We start from the raw sequence: 16,809 nt of genomic DNA, 5'->3' as shown, positions 1-16,809 counted from the left end.
AAAAGAATTAGGGTGGGATGTAACACTCTTGCTCAGGTCACTTCCCTGATGCAATGTAAAGGGAGTTTCCCTGGGGTGTGGCCTGCACCACCTTTTATCTCTCAAGAGGTAAAAAGGAAAAGGAAGCAGGGAGAGAAGGGAACATTATACCACCAAGAAAGCAGTGCCAGGAGCAGAGCGTGTCCTTTGGACCTGATGCTCCTGCTCCGAGATGCTCCCAGACCACGGGAAAACTGATGACAATGATCTTCTTCCAGAGCCAACAGAGAGAGAAAGCCTCCTGGAGCTGAAGCCGTGAATTTGGACTTGTAGACTATTAAATAGTGAGAAAATAAATTTCTGTTTGTTAAAGCCATCCACTTGTGTTATTTCTGTTATAGCAGCACTAGATGACTAAGACAGAAGGGAAGCAACAAGAACTTTTCTTTTTTAGAAGTAGTCCTTGCAGCAGTGTATGCAGCACTCAGCGCAGCCATCCAGGAGAAATTTTCTTGGTTCTCCTCCTACTCCCCTTCCCCACTACACACTCACCCTAGAGATAGCTGATATGTGAGGGAACAAAACACACTGAACGGATGTGGTAGCTGTCCTGGCTTAGAAAATACATGTCTCATAGTAGCCAATATCCCTTGTAAAAGCTTCATAGCATAGAACTCTGGAGAAAGATGGCAGCATAAGCAGTTCCATGCTCCCATCCTCCAACAGAAACATTCCCTCCGACCTCCACCCCCACCCCCCCAAAAGAGCAGAAACTGGCAGAACCAACTTTGTCAGAACTCTGGAATCTGGACAAAGGGTTACAGCAACTAAGCAAATGCTGAATCAAGGAAAAGGTGACTTTAAAACAGTAAGAAAGCTTTAGTTTTCTACCTGTGATGCCTCACTCCCTCCCTGGATCAGCAGCTGTCTTAAAGCTGTGGTGGCCTGCATTCCTAAGGAGGGATTCTGGTCTCTGGGTCCAGAGGGAGCAGAGCAGACTTTATTCATAAATTATTGTATATGTCTGTTTTAACCTGTCTGGAGGCTACCTGAAGGACTGAAATAAGGGACTGGTCTCTGTTTAGCCTATCTCAGAACTCACGCAGGGCTGAAAAGTGGCAAGTAATGCCTGAAAACTGTAACTGTATGTAGCTGCCTGGGGTTAAAAGTACAATAGAGGCATACACTAGGATCCTAAAGGCTGGGAGGGGAAGCCAGGGAGAGTTTCTCTGGGAATCAGGGCATTCAAAAGCACCATGTATATGGAGAAATTTAATCAGAAAATACTTGAGAAAACCCTGTTATCTGACCTCAGCCTGATTCCTAGGCTCAGTACAAGCCTGGCTAATTGTTGAGGGAGTATCTCAGCACTGAGTCAATTAGTGAAGGCTGGAAGAGTGTCTTAGTTTGCTAGGCCTACCATAATAAAATACCACAAAGTAAGTGGCTTTAAAAAAACAGAAATTTAAACTTTCTCATATTTTTTTTATAGTTCTGGAAGCTAAAAGTCCAAATTAGGGTCTTGGCCATGTCAGTTCCTTCTGTGGGCCTCTCTCCTAGTTTCTGGTGGCTGCTATAGTCCCTGGCATTGGTGCTTATAAATACACCTTACTTCATCATCACAGGAAATCCTGGTGGTGTAGTGGTTAAGTGCTATGGCTGCTAACCAAAAGGTCAGTAGTTTGAACCCACTAGGTGCTCCTTGGAAACTCTATGGGGCAGTTCTACTCTGTCTTACAGGGTCACTGTGAGTCGGGACCCACTCGATGGCAGTGGGTTTGGTTTATTTTTTTTGTCCTCACATGCACCACCTCATGGTGTGTTTGTCTCTCTGTATCTGTACTCCCCTTTATAAGACACCACTCAGAAAGGATTAGGTTTAGGATCTACTCTACTCTGATAAGACCTCATTAACATGACAAAGAAAAACTTTCTTTCTAAACAAGATCACATAGAGGTATAGGGGTTAGAACTTTGATATATTTTGGGGGATACAATTCAATCCATAACAGAGAGGCCTTTCTTTCCTTCTATCCATCATTCCTTCCTTCCTTCCTTTCATTCTTTCTCCCCATGGCATTCAAGAAAATATCTGTCAAAACACTAGCTAAACAAAAATTAAAGAAAATAGACTTTGGTGTCCATACCAGATCAGGAAGGCAGTCTTTGCAAAAATAGTCAGGGTAGTCATTAAACAAATGGACATCTTTTAACAATAAAAAACAAACAGCAACCAGCAAACCCTGGGGAAGGGGTGGAATCTCATTTCCAGAGTCACCGACTTACAAAATTCACATATCTAGTTTTCAACAAAAAACCACAGGGCATACAAAGAAATGGAAAAGTGTGGCCCATTCAAAAGAAGAAAATAAAGCAACAGAAGCCTTTCCTGCGGAATGGTCTTACTGGATAAAGACTTTAAAACAATTGAATTAAACACGCCCAAAGAGTTCAGGGAAAACACAAAGGGCTAAAAGAAATCAGGAAAATTATGCATGAACAAAGTAAAAATATCAATAAAGAGATAGAAATTATAAAAAGGAACCAAACAGAAATACTGCAGATGAAAAATACAATAACTGAAATGAAAACATTCACTGGAGGGATACGACAGCAGATTTTAGCAGGCAGACTAAAGACTCAGCAAAATTGAAGATAGGACAATTGAAACTTTTGGGTCCGAGGAGCAAAAAAAAGAATGAAAGACAGTGAACATAGCCTAAGGAACTTGTGGAGCAACACCAAGTGGACCAACATACACATAATGGAAACCCCAGAATTAGAAGAGAGAAAAGGGCAGAAACAATATTTAAAAAATAATGGCTGAAAATGCCCCAAATTTGAGGAAAGATGAATCTACACATTCAAGAAGTTCAACAAACTCCAAGTAAGATAAACTCAAAGAGATTCACATCGAGACACATCATAATAAAATTCTAAAAAGACAAAGGTGAAGAGAATTTTGAAAGTAGCAAGAAGGAAATGAATTGTTACATACAATGGATTCCCAATAAGGTGAAGCACTGAGTTCTCTTTAGAAACCATGGAGGACAGACATCCATGGATGATATATTTGAAGTGCTAAAAGAAAGGAACTGTCAATCAAGAAATCAATATCTGGCAAAACTGTTGTTATGGATTGAATTGTGTCCCCCAAAAATGTGTGTCAACTTGGCTAGGCCAAGCTTCGCAGTATTGTGTGACTGTCCACCATTTTGTCATCTGATATGATTTTCCTATGTGTTGTAAATCCTGCCTCTATGATATTAATGAGGCAGGATTAGAGGCAGTTATATTAATGGGGCATGGCTCAATCTAAAAGATTAGGCTGTATCTTGAATCAACTTCTTTTGAGATATAAAAGATAGAAGCAAGCAGAGAGACAGGGGACCTTCTACCACCAAGAATGAAGAACCAGGAGGGGAGCCTGTCCTTTGGACTGGGGTCCCTGCACTGAGAAGCTCCTCAACCAGGGAAGATTGATAACAAGGACCTTTCCCCAGAGCTGACAGAGAGAGAGCCTTCTCCTGGAGCTACCACCCTGAATTCAGACTTCTAGCCTCCTAGACTGTGAGAGAATAAATTTCTCTTTGTTAAAGCATTCCACTTGTGGTATTTCCGTTACAGCAGCACTAGACAATTGTTTTCATGGATTGAATTGTTTCCCCCCAAAATATCTGTCAACTTGGTTAGGCCATTATTCCCAGTATTATGGGATTGTCCACCATTTTGTCATCTGATGTGATTTTCCTATGTGTTGTAAATCCTATCACTATGATGTAATGAGAAAGATTAGTGGCAGTTATATTGATGAGATCTACAAGATTAGATAGTGTCTTAAGCCAATCTCTTTTGAGATATAAAAGAGAGAAGCAAGTAGAGAGACAGGGTACCTCATACCACCAAGAAAGCAGTGCTGGGAGTAGAGCGTGTCCTTTGGACCCTGGATTCCTGCGTGGAGAAGCTCCTAATACAAGGGAAGATTGACAGGGAGGACCTTCCTCCAGAGCTGACTGACAGAGAAAGCCTTCCTCTGGAGCTGACACCCTGAATTTGGACTTCTAGCCTCCTAGAATGTGAGAAAATAAATATCTTTTTGTTAAAGCCATCCACTTGTGGTATTTCTATTATAGCAGCACTAGATGACTAAGACAATAACTAAGACAACTGTCCTTCAAAAATTAAGGCAAAATTAAGACATTTCCAGATAAAAATTGAGGGAGTTCGTTACCACTAGAACTTCCCTCCAAGAAATGTAAAGGAAGTCCTTCAGGCTGAAATGAAAGGACACTAGACAGTAACTAGAAATCATGCAAAGAAATGAAGAACTCTGGTAAATGCAATTTCATGGACAAAAACAACAGCTAATTTTATTGTATTTTTCATTTGTAACTCTACTTGTTACGTCCTACATGATTTAAAAGACAAATACATAAACAATAATTATAAATTATGTTACTGGAAACACAATGTATAAAGATATAATTTGTGACAACAGCAGCATAAAGTGAAGGGGAAGTGACAGAGCTGCATAGGAACAGAGTTTTGTATGCTATTGAAGGTAAGTTGGAATCAAGTCAAACTAATTGTTGTAAACTTGGGATGTTAAATGTAATCTCCATGGTAAACAAAAAGAAAATATCCTAAAAATATACACAAAAAGAGAAGAGAATCAAAATGATTCACTACAAAAACTCAACTAAACACAAAAGTAGGTAGTATTGAAAGAAATAAGGTACCGAAAAATACTTAAAAAGTATAAGACACGGAAAACAAATAGCAAAATGGCAGAAGTCCCTCCTTATCAGTAATTACACCCACTCCTCACTTATCAACATGGTTTCGTTCCAAAAACTAGGTCCTTATGTGAAAATTGGTGTTATGCAAAAATGGAGGATGACCACATCAGATCATAAAACGGAGGGTGACTACATCATTATGTAACTGCAAAATTACATCATTACATAACTGCCAAACCAGTGAGAATCATGGCTCAGCCAAGCTGACACATAACCTTAAACATCACAGCCAATGTTATTCTTGCCTTGCACCTTGGCATTTGTAACTGCCAGACATATGTCATTAATGTGGAAAATAGTTGGCTAGTAGATTTTTTACTATTGTCATAAATGTGAAATGTTAGATAAGTGAGGAATAGGTGTATTTTAAATGTAAATCGATTAAACTCCCCAATCAAAAGGCAAAGATTGGTGGAATGGATTAAAAACAAGTTATCCAACTATGTCCTGTCTACAAGAGACACTCTTTAGATCCAAAGACACAAATAAGTTGAAAGTGAAAGGATGGAAAAAAGCAATTCCATGCAAACAGTAACCAAAAGAGAGCTGGGATGGCTATATTACTATAAAAAAAAAAAATAGACTTTAGGTCAAAAACTGTTACAAGAGACAAAGAAGAAAATTATATAATAACAACAGTGTCAATTCGTCAAGAAGACACATCAATTATAAATAGATATGCACCTAAGAACAGGTCCCAAATATATATGAAAACACTGACAGAGTTGAAAGGAGAAATAGACAATTCTACAATAATAATTGAAGGCTTCAATGCACCACTTTTCATAATGGTTAGAACATCTAGATAGAAGATCAATAAGGAAATAGAGGACTTGAACAATATTATAAACCAATTAGACCTAACAAGCATATATGGAACATTTCACCCGACAACAGCAGGATACGCATTCTTCTCCAGTGCACACTGGCCATTCTCCAGGATATATATGAAATATGTACTTAATAATACTTCAATTTATATGTGTTTATATATAAAATAATTTGCCATTTCAATATTTCTTACATGTACAATTCAGTGTCATCAGTTACAACATGTTGTGCAACCATTGCCCTACTATCCATTTCCAATTTTTTTTTTATCACCCTTAAAAGAAACTCAGTGCCCCTTAAGCAATAATTCCATCTTTCCTCCTCCTTTCTGTCCCTGGTGTCTTAGGCTGGGTTCTCTAGAGAAGCAAAACCAGTAAAGTGTACAAACATATAAATATAGAGAGAGATTTATGTCAAGGAAACGGCTCACGTGTTTGTAGAGACTGGAACGTCCCAAGTCTGTGGATCAGGATAGAGGCATCTCCTGATTCATGTAGCTGCACGGGCTGGCAAACCCAAGATGGGCAGGTGAGAGAGCAGGGCTCTTGCTCACAGGCTGTGAAGATCTACGAATCCCAAGTTGTCAGGTAAATCGCTAGCTCAAGTCCAAGAACTGGAGGTCATACAAACAGGAGCAAGCCACAGGATCCAGAATGAGCAAAAAGCCAGAACTTTTGCTTATATTCGGATGCAGGCCACTTGCCCAAGGAAAATTCCTTTCAACTGATTGGCTACTCACAGCAGATCCCCTCATGGGAGTGATCACATAATAACACTGAGAATCATGGCCCAGCCAACTCGACACACAATCTTAACCATCACACCTGGTAACCACTAATAAACTCTGGTCTCTATACGTCTGCCTATTTAGTATTTCATATAAGTGAGATCATACAACATTTGTCCTTTTGTGACTGTCTTATTTCAGCCACTGTGGGAAACAGTTTGGCAATGGAAACCACCCAAATGTCCATCAACAGATGAATGGATAAGCAAAATTTGGTATATACATACAATGGAATATTATTTAGCCATAAATAAAAATGAAGTTCTGACACATAAATGAACCCTGAAAACATTATGCTTAGTGAAATAAGCCAAACTGAAAAGGACAAATATTGTATGGATCCACTTACATGATATATCTAGAATAGGCAAATGCATAGAGACAGAAAGCAGATTAGCGGTTACCAGAGGCTGAGGGGAGAGATGAATGGGAAGTTATTGCTTATTGGGTACACAGTTTCTGTTTGAGGTGATGAAAATTTTGGAAAGAAATAGTGGTGAGATTGGATAACATTGTGAATATAATTAATGCCACTGAACTGTACATTCAAAAATGGTTAGATGGGCAAATTTGATTATAAACAAATATTCATGCCTGGGTTAAAATTATTGTATCTGCAATATTTTTAGTAGAACTTAAATTGAATACGTCTCTGCTTAAAATTCTAAAAAGACAGAAATAAGATTAAAAGTAATAATCTCCATTACCTCCATATTGAACTATCCAAAATAAACAGTATTTTAAATGTGGTACATATTGTTTTTTTAAAAAATAGTGGGATTAGAGTACTAACTGGTGGTGTTTGGTCAGAAGCTCAAAGAATTTCCAAATCTCGTTTTGCCATTGACGTATTTTCCCTGGAGTGCGGGTGAGGGGTTCCTGAGGAAGATATGCAGACAAAGAAAAATGGCAAATTGTGGATAGTCACCATGTGTTATTGGTAGGGCTTATGCTACATGGGGGAGGGCCAAGGAGGGATTCCAGAAAATTGGACTGGAGCATATGGCTCAGGACAAGGCCTTAGGGGGTTTGCCTTCTGTCTAAGCAAAAAGGAGTCTTTACCAAATTTGATGGATTCAAGCCCTATGAGAAAGAGGGCCAAAAAGAAGGGAGATGAGCGGTGAGGATGCAGAGTTGGAAGCTCCTCTTGATGAAGTGGTGAGCACCAGCCATGACGCAGCAACAGCCACACTCCTTTTATGAAGTTTTACTGTATTGTGACCCCAACCATTAGTATAAGAAGCTCAATACCTGTCCTGGTGTGAGAAGTATGAAAAGAGTGACACTTTTTGGGGGATTTAAGGGTTAGAGATTCCCCTCTGATTCTCTGATGTCATTCAGAGTAATGCTAAGGGAGAGGTTTATTAGGCAAGTCCTTCCATTTTTTTTTTTTTTCAAAAGGCCATTTTCTTCCCATTGTCACTCTTTCTGTGTATCATGCTAGGTCAGGAAAATGGGCACTCTCAGTTGGCCATGGAACATCATTTTAATATTATAACATAAAAAACTTCTGAAGTATTTGAGAACATGGCATAATTCCAGTTAATTTCAGGACTACACTATCTAAGAGAACACCCTCCCAGTGTATTTCTCTTTTTTAATTACATATAGTCACATAATTGAACCTAATTCATCAGGTGACGTTGTACAGTGGACAATACATGACAGCATATGCTTACTAAATTAAAGTGAATAATGTAAGATGTGAAAATATTTTCTCAAATTTCCTGCAGAGAAACAAAAATCCAAGGAGAAATTAATGACCCAATAAAGAAATGTCCCTCCACTAATGTCCTTGTCAAAATAAGGTGCCCACCAGAGTGAAAATTAAATTCTGAAAACACTTCTTTCTGGATTTAAGGATCCTCCCGGGCATCACATTTCTGAAGCTCCAAAAGGTCAAGTATACCCGTAAGAATATCCATGCAACAGGCCCACAGCCACAAAATTCAGAACCAATGAGATCTGAGACTACAAACAAAAGCGCCAGGCTTACATTTTTATTGCTACCAATTTTACTGGGGAAAAAAAGGTAAACAGAAGAGGAGTCTCCACTTCAAGTTTGCTGAAATACTAGATAGTTCTTTCAATTTATTTATCTCCTGTGGACTTAAACTCTTTGTCTATGAAGAGATCAGTCAAGGGGAAAGTTAAAGAATTATATTTAAAAGATTGGTAATTTTCAGCGTTGGTTTTAAGCGTGGGAAAATATGAAGCCTCATAACACTTTGGGGCGCGTAATTGGCACGTACTGGAGAGCGGTACATATCGGTATCTAAATCCACACTATATTTTACCCAGCAGTTCCCACTTTCTGGAACGTATCCTAGTTATATAGTTTCAATTTTAGCCTGGACATTAACCCCACTTCTCCCCCAGAGTCTTGGGAAAAGTAAGCCACAGCATCTGGGAGACAGCGAACTCAAGGAGCAGCCACGAATAAGAATATCTTACTAACCCACAAAAAGCCAAACCCACTGCCATGGAGTCCATTCCAACTCACAGAGAACTCATAGTGTTTCCAAGGCTGTGAATATCCTACTAAGCCGCGACCGCGAGAGCGCCAATTATTACCACTAGACCACCGGGAAACTTCACCACGGCTGTCTTTCTCATACCTTCTGGCAGTGGCACCATTTTCACTGAACTCTGGGAACGCCCTTGTAGATGCCGCTGGCCCGTCTAGGAATCGTCCCCAAAGGCCTAAGGCCATTTCCTCCTTGCTTTCTGCAAAACGTTAGCCCGCAGGCGACGACGCATCAAGCGCTCTGCGCTGGGCGCGCCCGCCAGGCTCACAGGTCTCTGAACTGGCTGTTCCCGCCGCACCTCAGACCTGATAGAAATGCGCCTTTGCTCAGGGGCAGCATGTGGAGAGGTGGTGGCCGGGTCCTCCGCAGGGGACCAGATCTCAGAGAGGAGGTGGAAGGGAAGGCCCCCTGGTGAGAAGGAGGCGGTGTAGGAATTTCCGGGATCTCCAACATCCAAAAGGACTCAGAAAGATGCAGACATGGAGACAGCCTGGATGGAAATCTCTTTCAAGCAGAGCCGCGGGAGCCTGAATTGAACTCCGGGTCCTCGCTCTAAAACCTGCTGCATCTGCAACCGCAGTTTCCCCACCTTCATCCCCACCCATCCTTCGATACGCTCAGGCCAAAACACTTGACGCCGGTGTTTCTCTCACACACCACATCAAATTAATTAGGAAATCATGTTTCTTCTTTGGTGAGTTATGAACCTTGATCTGTACAATCAATCTTTTTCCTGCTCTCTGAATTTGAGCACTGGCTCCCCTGATAAAGGTGGGGAGATCAATTTAACTGTGCGGTTGGGCCGTGTTGCGCCTTATCTTTGGTTCTGCCCCTTAAAACCAGCCTCTGCAGGACCTGTCCTCGAACACCAGTGGCAGGGCTGGGTCCTCTCAGCGCGGATCCTCTCTCTGTCAGGAACCCCACACCTTTCCAGTTCAGCCTGCAGGAGACTTCAGGCAGCAATTTATTCCGTTTCTTCGAACCCCGTGAAGCCCAAGTGCCTCCCACCTCCGTACAGCCGCTGCCCTCCCTGCTCCTCTCGTTCTCACCGGCCGGTACTAACGTCCCGAGTCAGTCAGAGCTCCGGATATCCCCATAGGGAGGGACCGCTTGCCCCCTTTTAGGTTCAGTCCACAAGGGATTGAACGGCCCTGAAAAGGCAGAAAGAGAGAAGTGGAAATAGTTCACAGGAAAGGGAAGAAATCCTATGTGATTCCCTGATCCGAAGGTACCATGAAGATAAAGTCGGCCTCCTCCGGAACCTTGTCCTCCCGTCGTTGGTGAAGGTGAGTTGCATTCCCCTCTCCAGTTGGAGACAAAGGAGACAACCACGGCCTGGCTGTCAGAGAGTATGCAACCCCTCGTGCTCCCAGTGGGGTAGCGAGGGAACTGGTAGCACCTTTCTCCCCAGGCTTTCTATGGATTCCAAGGATGCAATTGATAACTTTTTTTTTTTAACTATCCTTACTTGAAGAAAGAATACTTTAAAATCTTCAGCAAAGGAAACGATTTCTGACAAGTTTTGACCTGATGACTTTCAGATGTTGGGGGAAACACTAAAACCATTACGCTAGGAAAAAGCTATTGTTGAGAATGTCACACACACAGGAACTGCACATCAGCCTGTTAGGTTTCACCTCCAGGTTGGGCCCATTTTACTTTAAATGCACTGTTGGTGGAACTTAAGTCTAAGAGGTTCACGAATACATATTTTAATAGTTTTTATCATAAGTGCATGTTCCAAAAATTATAGAACAAGCACATGAAGCCCACTTTTTACCATTTTTATAAAGATGGGAAAGATGATATACAAATAAATGGCAAAGTCTCAGAAAGGGAACTTTAAATATTGATTGTTTCCTCTATGGTTTTTTTTTTCCCCTTTTGCTGTCGTTGTTTGGTCCTTGCTTAGGTTTTCTAAGAGTTTACGATTTAGATCTCAAGCTAGTTGCAGTTGTTAGGCGCTGTAAATTTTGGCACATAGTGACCGCACGTGACAGAGTAGAACTACCCCATAGGATTTTCTAGGTGGTTTTTTGGGGGGCAGATCACCAGGTCTTTCCTCCCTGTGGAGCAGAGTGGCTGGGTGTGTTCAACCACCAACTTTCCAGTTAGCAGCCAAGAGCTTAACCATTGTACCACCAAGACTCATTTAACTTCTCTTTCTACAAAATCTGACATCTATGGCCAGACCCTAAAATCAGTTTTCAGGTTCCGTTGCTTCTCTACACTTTTGCTCGGCATCTTCCCTATCTTGTTTTATATGTAGAAACAGTCAATTCTTCCTTAGCCTCCGTTTTACAATCCTACTGTCAATAATCAGCCTAGTGCATTAGGGACCTTCTCTGGGACTCCATCTCCCTATAAAGAAGCAAAGAATTGCAAATTATACATTGTATTTCATGGTCATAAATAATAAAAAAAGAAAAATTTTTCCTGTGGCCAAAGGCCTGAAAAATGAATTACATTTCCCCCCCCCAGGAAAAATCTAGACTCAATGTTGAGTGTTGCAGGCATTCAGTGTATTGGGCTGAATAGTGTCTCCTCAAAATTCATGTCCACTTGGGATCTCAGATAGTGCTCTTATTTGGAAATAGGGGCTTTGCAGATGTAATTAAGATGAGCTGTGTTAGAGTGGGCCCTAAATTCAATATGACTGGTGCCCTTATAAGAAGAGAACACACAGGGACAGATACACAAAGAGAAAAAGGCTACGTGACAAAGGAAGCAGAGATTGGAGTGGTGCAGCTATAAGCCAAGTGTCTTACTCTGGATTCTTTAAAGAAGCGAAATCAGTGAAGCATATATATAAACATACATGGAGAGATTTATTTCAAGGAAATGGCTCATGCAGGTGTGGAGGCTGGCAAGTCTCAAATCAGTGGGTCAGGTGTCAGGCTGGAGGCACCGGCTGACTCACATGGTTGCAAGGGTTGACAGACCCAGAACTGGCAGGTCAGGCAGAAACTGCTGCATTCTTAACCACTGCGCTACTATGGCTCTGCATGGCAGTTTGGTGTCTTCATTCAGTTAGGGCAGAGGTGAAGTACAAAGCGTGGTGCAGGAGGAGGTATGCTACACTCCAAAGAACTGCTTGATTTTTCTCATATATACAAAGATAAACCTGGGGAATATGTGGGGAAGGGTGTGGGATAATGGTGCAAGGAACATAAAGTCGGATCAGCCTGAGTTTGTTGATATGGGCCCACTATGCACAGATTCTTCACTTAATATTGCAGTTCAAGAGGTTAGGAAAAGATCTAATAGTTTATTTGGTTGGCTTGTTGAAGCATGGATTAAGCAGTGACCTACACTAAATCAAGTTGTAGTATCAGACCTGCCTTGGTATACTACAGAATCTCTCAAATCTGACTTACACAAAATAGCAATCACAGCAGTCTTCAAAGATGCTGGCACTCCTTTCACAAATTTGTTCCTCACAGTTTTGACAAAAGGTGTGTCCTCTGGACATTCCATGTGTGAGTCTGTGGGTTTAACCTGATAAATCCACTCTCGCATGGCAATTTCCCTAAGCCTTTGGATACCTTCTTTTACAGTATACCAAGGCAGGTCACTTCAACTTGATTTAGTGTAGGTCACCACTTAATCCATGCTTCAGCAAACCAACCAAATAAACTATTAGATCCTTTCCTGACCTCTCAAGCTGCAACATTAAATGAAGAATCTGTGCTTAGTGGGCCCAGATCAACAAACTCAGACTGATCCAACTTTATATTCCTTGCACTATTATCCCATACATATTTCCCCAGGTTTCTCTTTGTATATATGAGAAAAATCAAGCAGTTCTTTGGAGTGTAGTATACCATCTCCTGCATCACACTTTGTACTTCATCTCTGGAGGCTCGCTGGGACCTAAGCCTAGTTATAGGTCTAGAAACAAAAATGGTTGGTGGAGTGAGTCCTTGGGACATTCAGTAACATCTTATATGGCACCTGCCTCAGGTGATGCCTGAGGCATCTCCCCAGGAAATATCTCAAATAAAGGCTCTTCAGACACAGCTGTGTTAACCTCATAAGATGGGGGTGGAAGGGATAATAGTTTTACTGGGGAGGGTGACTTAGCAGGGAAAGATGGAGTAATCTCTTCAGATGGGAGAAAGAAGGCTGGTTCTTTTGGCAGGAGTGATTCAACAGAATTTAGGGGCTCAGTGTCCCCAGCTTCCTGATTATCTGCCCATATGTCCCCATGCCAAGTTTCGGGATCCCATTTCTTCCCAATCAATGCTCTCACTTTAACATCAGACACCATTCTAAGTTGGTAATTCAACTGGCATTTTAATTCACCACTCTTACAATAAAACTCTAAGTTTTGTTTTCAGCAATATCAGCTCTATTACTACAAGAAATAAGACTTTCTTTCAGGGCACAAGTGTCAACTTTCAGGTCTTGTATGCAGTTCTTGAGCTGTGATTCTGAAGCTCATCCCTGTCTTTCACCACTTTGTCTAGTGAAAGTAGGACCAACCAACCAGCTTCCTTAAACTTCTCATTTTGACAAAATTGTAGAAAAGTATCAAATGTGCAGTTACCCAGAACCTAGTCTCTCACAGATATTTGACCCAATGATGTTGATATTTTGCATATTTATACTGCCACCTCATGCCATGGATTAGTGGTACGCTCTTTGCTACTGGAGGCAAAATCATCAGTGCCTTTAAGTCTAGCCAGGCTTGAGAATCAATTCAGGAAACTCATCCTTATGATTTTGTTCCTCTAGACCCCACTCTCAGTACCAAATGTCTTAGGCTCAAGTTTCTAGATGAGCAAAACCAGTGAAGTATATATATAAATACACGTATAGAGAGATTTATTTCAACGAAATGGCTCACACAATTGTGGAGGCTGGCAAGTCCCAAATCCATGGCTCAGACGTCAGGTTTGAGGCTTCTCCTGACTCATATGGTTGCAGTGGCTGATGAACCCAAAATTGTCAGGACAGGTGGAAGGCTGCTGGCTCATGTCCCAAGAACTGGTGCACAGAGGATGGCGAGTTGGATACAGGATCAAGAGAGAGCAAGTTTTGCTAGATCATCCATATATTGGATGCATGCACACCCCCAAAGAAACTCCCCTTACAACTGATTGGCTGCTCACATCAGATCACAAAAATGGAGGATGATTACATATCTGCCAAACCACTGAGAATCATGGCCTAACCAACTTGACATATAACCTTAACCATCACACCAAGGAATACCAAGGATTGCTGGCAACCACCAGAAGCTATGAGGAGGCAAGGAAGTATGCATGGCCCTGTTGACAGCACAGTTTTGGGCTTCTAGCCTCTAGAACTGTGAAAGAATAAATTTCTGTTGTTTTAAGCCACCCAGTTTGTGGTACTTCACTACAGCAGCCATAGGAAACTAATATATTTGACTATAAAAAAATATATATTCGACAATAGGGATGATAAAACTCAGAAACATTATGTAGGAAGAAACTACAGACATGACAACGTACATAGTCCACGATTCCATTTACAGAAACATCCAGAAGAATCAAGACTAATTTAAGGTGCAAAATATCAGCACAGTGATTTTCAAAAACAGTGCAGAGCATAATGACAATGATGACAATGATTCTGCTGCTTACAACATTATTGATCAAGTAGCTATTAAGTCCAGGCACATCTGACAACAACATGATGAAGTAGACTGTCCTTATCAGCCCCATTTTACAGAAGAAAGAATTGAGGCACATAAAGTTTAAGTTACTTGTCCAAGGCCACACAAGGGCAAAACTAGATTTACAACCCAGAGCCTGTGTACAGATTACACTGGGCTTTTCTTCTCTCAGATTTAGATATTTCTGGTTATCTCAGCTAGGGTTGTGAAGAAGAGAGGGAAGAAGAGAAGGGACAAAAGGGGGGATGAATGATAGATGGAAACATAAGGGTAACTGTCAAGGAGCAGAACAGGGAACTGTTGTGAATGTTTTTACATCAAAGGTTATAAAGAGGATCTTGGGGTGGCTGGGTTGTTGGTCAGCAAGCCATGAACTCTATAGTGGTTTATTGTGCTGTGGTCATGAGATGAATCATAGGTTTCGAAATGAAAAATAACACTAAAGTTTCTAGGAAAGAATATAAGAACCTATATTCCCAATCCTGGGATAGAATAGATGTCTTAGGGTGCCAAAAGGCCTTAAAAATAACAGAAAAATAAAGTAACTTGATTTCATCAGAATTAAAAATTCCACTCATCAAAAATCACCAGAAGAAGGTATAAAGCAAGCCACGGGCTGGGAGAAGATATTTTCAATATGGTTATCTGAAAAAAAGACTCAAATCTTGGATACATAGAGAACTTTTAGAAGTCAATAAAAGCCAAGCCATTTAAAAATGGGCAAAATACTTGAATAGGCTTTTTTTTTTTTTTTAACAAAAGACAATTTCCAAATGGCCAAAAGCATAAGAAAATATGTTCAATACCCTTGGAAAATACAAATTAAAGCCATCATGAGATATCATTATACACACCCACCAGAATGGCTAAAATTTAAAAGACAGAGAACACCAAGTGCTGACAAGAATGTGGATCAACTATCATTGCTGGTGAGAGGGTAAAACAGGACAACCATTACAGAAAATTGTTTGGCAGTTTCTTAAAAAGTTAATTTAAAACTACCCCATGACAGAACAATTTCACTACAACATATATCCTGAAGAGAAATGAATGTGCAGCTCTTAAAAAGAATCGCAAGAGAATATTCACAGCAGGTTTGTTCACAATAGTCAAAACTAGAAAGAACTTGATTGCCCAATATTGCAGTGCGTTCACACGCAGGAATAACACTCATCAATAAGTGCAAAATAATACACTCAACAGCATAGCTGCATCTCAAAAACACTGTTACATGAAAAAAAAAAAAAAAAAAGCCAGACACTCAGAAGAGCATACACACTCACACCCACAGTGGCCAAGTAGACCGGGTAGAACCAGATCACTAATAATAAACAACTAGCAGATTTGAACCACCAACCTCCCGGTTATCAGCTCAGCTGCTTAACCACTACGGCACAAGCAATCCCGCGTTTAAGAGTGCTCCACACTGATCTATGGAGCTAAAAATCAGAATGGTTTGCCTAAGTGAGGATGGGATGAGAATTGACTGGAAAGGGGTCAACTGATTTCTTGTGAGTTGATGGTTACATTTACTAAAATACATCGGGCGTGCGCTTCAGATTTGTGCATTTTACTCTATGTAAGTTATACTTCAAATTTAAGTTATACTTCAATAATGTACTGTTAGCAGAAAAATTGGGGGCGGTGCGGAAGCATCGAGTTTAGGCTTTACATTTAGTAGATTTTATATTATTCGATTTAATTGTAAAATAAATCGAAAGTATGCACATAAAAAGCTGTTGCCATTACGTCTAAAAACGCCCCACTGACATTTGAAGTATCTCAACCAGAGAAAAGGGTTTTGGCCTCACCATTATATTAGTAGAAGTTACAGCCAGGGTTTCTGGAGATGGCATTTTACTTTGGGGGATAGTTTCTGCGCATGCTCATACTCATGAGCAAGCCCGGCGTTGCCCGATCACCGGGCCGCAGGTGTGTGCGCTGAGGGGTTTTCTTACCTTCTCCTGACCGCTTCGTGCTGGGGAGCCACCGTGAACGCTGCTCTTTGGGCACAGATAAAGGGCGTAGCGCGCGTACCAGAATTAGAAACAAAACTAAAAGACGCATCGAATCTTGCCAAAGCAAAAGCCAGGTACTGCCGTGACTCGGATTCGAACCGAGGTTGCTGCGGCCACAACGCAGAGTACTAACCACTATACGATCACGGCGCGCCACAAAGCTCCTGATGGTGGCTGTTGTTCCTTTCACATATTTTATTTGGAAAAGTCCACAATGTTGCCC

At 41.0% G+C, this 16,809-nt stretch overlaps 1 protein-coding gene and 1 non-coding gene across 2 annotated transcripts in view; both read right to left on the bottom strand.

Moving 5' to 3' along the window:
* The window catches only part of LOC100654974 (high affinity immunoglobulin gamma Fc receptor I), a 43,830-nt gene extending 27,034 nt beyond the window's left edge, over positions 1–16,796 (bottom strand). Inside the window, exon 1 of the mRNA XM_064282503.1 lies at positions 16,527–16,796. Coding sequence (XP_064138573.1) covers positions 16,527–16,635 — 109 coding nt within the window. The 5' untranslated portion in view covers positions 16,636–16,796. The remainder of the gene's footprint in view (positions 1–16,526) is intronic.
* On the bottom strand, positions 16,665–16,736 carry TRNAH-GUG (transfer RNA histidin (anticodon GUG)). The gene has a single exon. It is a non-coding gene; the product is annotated as a tRNA-His (tRNA).
* Positions 16,797–16,809: the final 13 nt, after the last annotated feature.

The sequence above is a fragment of the Loxodonta africana genome, chromosome 3, assembly GCF_030014295.1.
Source record: "Loxodonta africana isolate mLoxAfr1 chromosome 3, mLoxAfr1.hap2, whole genome shotgun sequence".
NCBI classification, from domain to species: Eukaryota; Metazoa; Chordata; class Mammalia; order Proboscidea; family Elephantidae; genus Loxodonta; species Loxodonta africana.
Note: the sequence above shows the minus strand (reverse complement) of the source record. Positions and strands in the feature narration are given on the sequence as shown.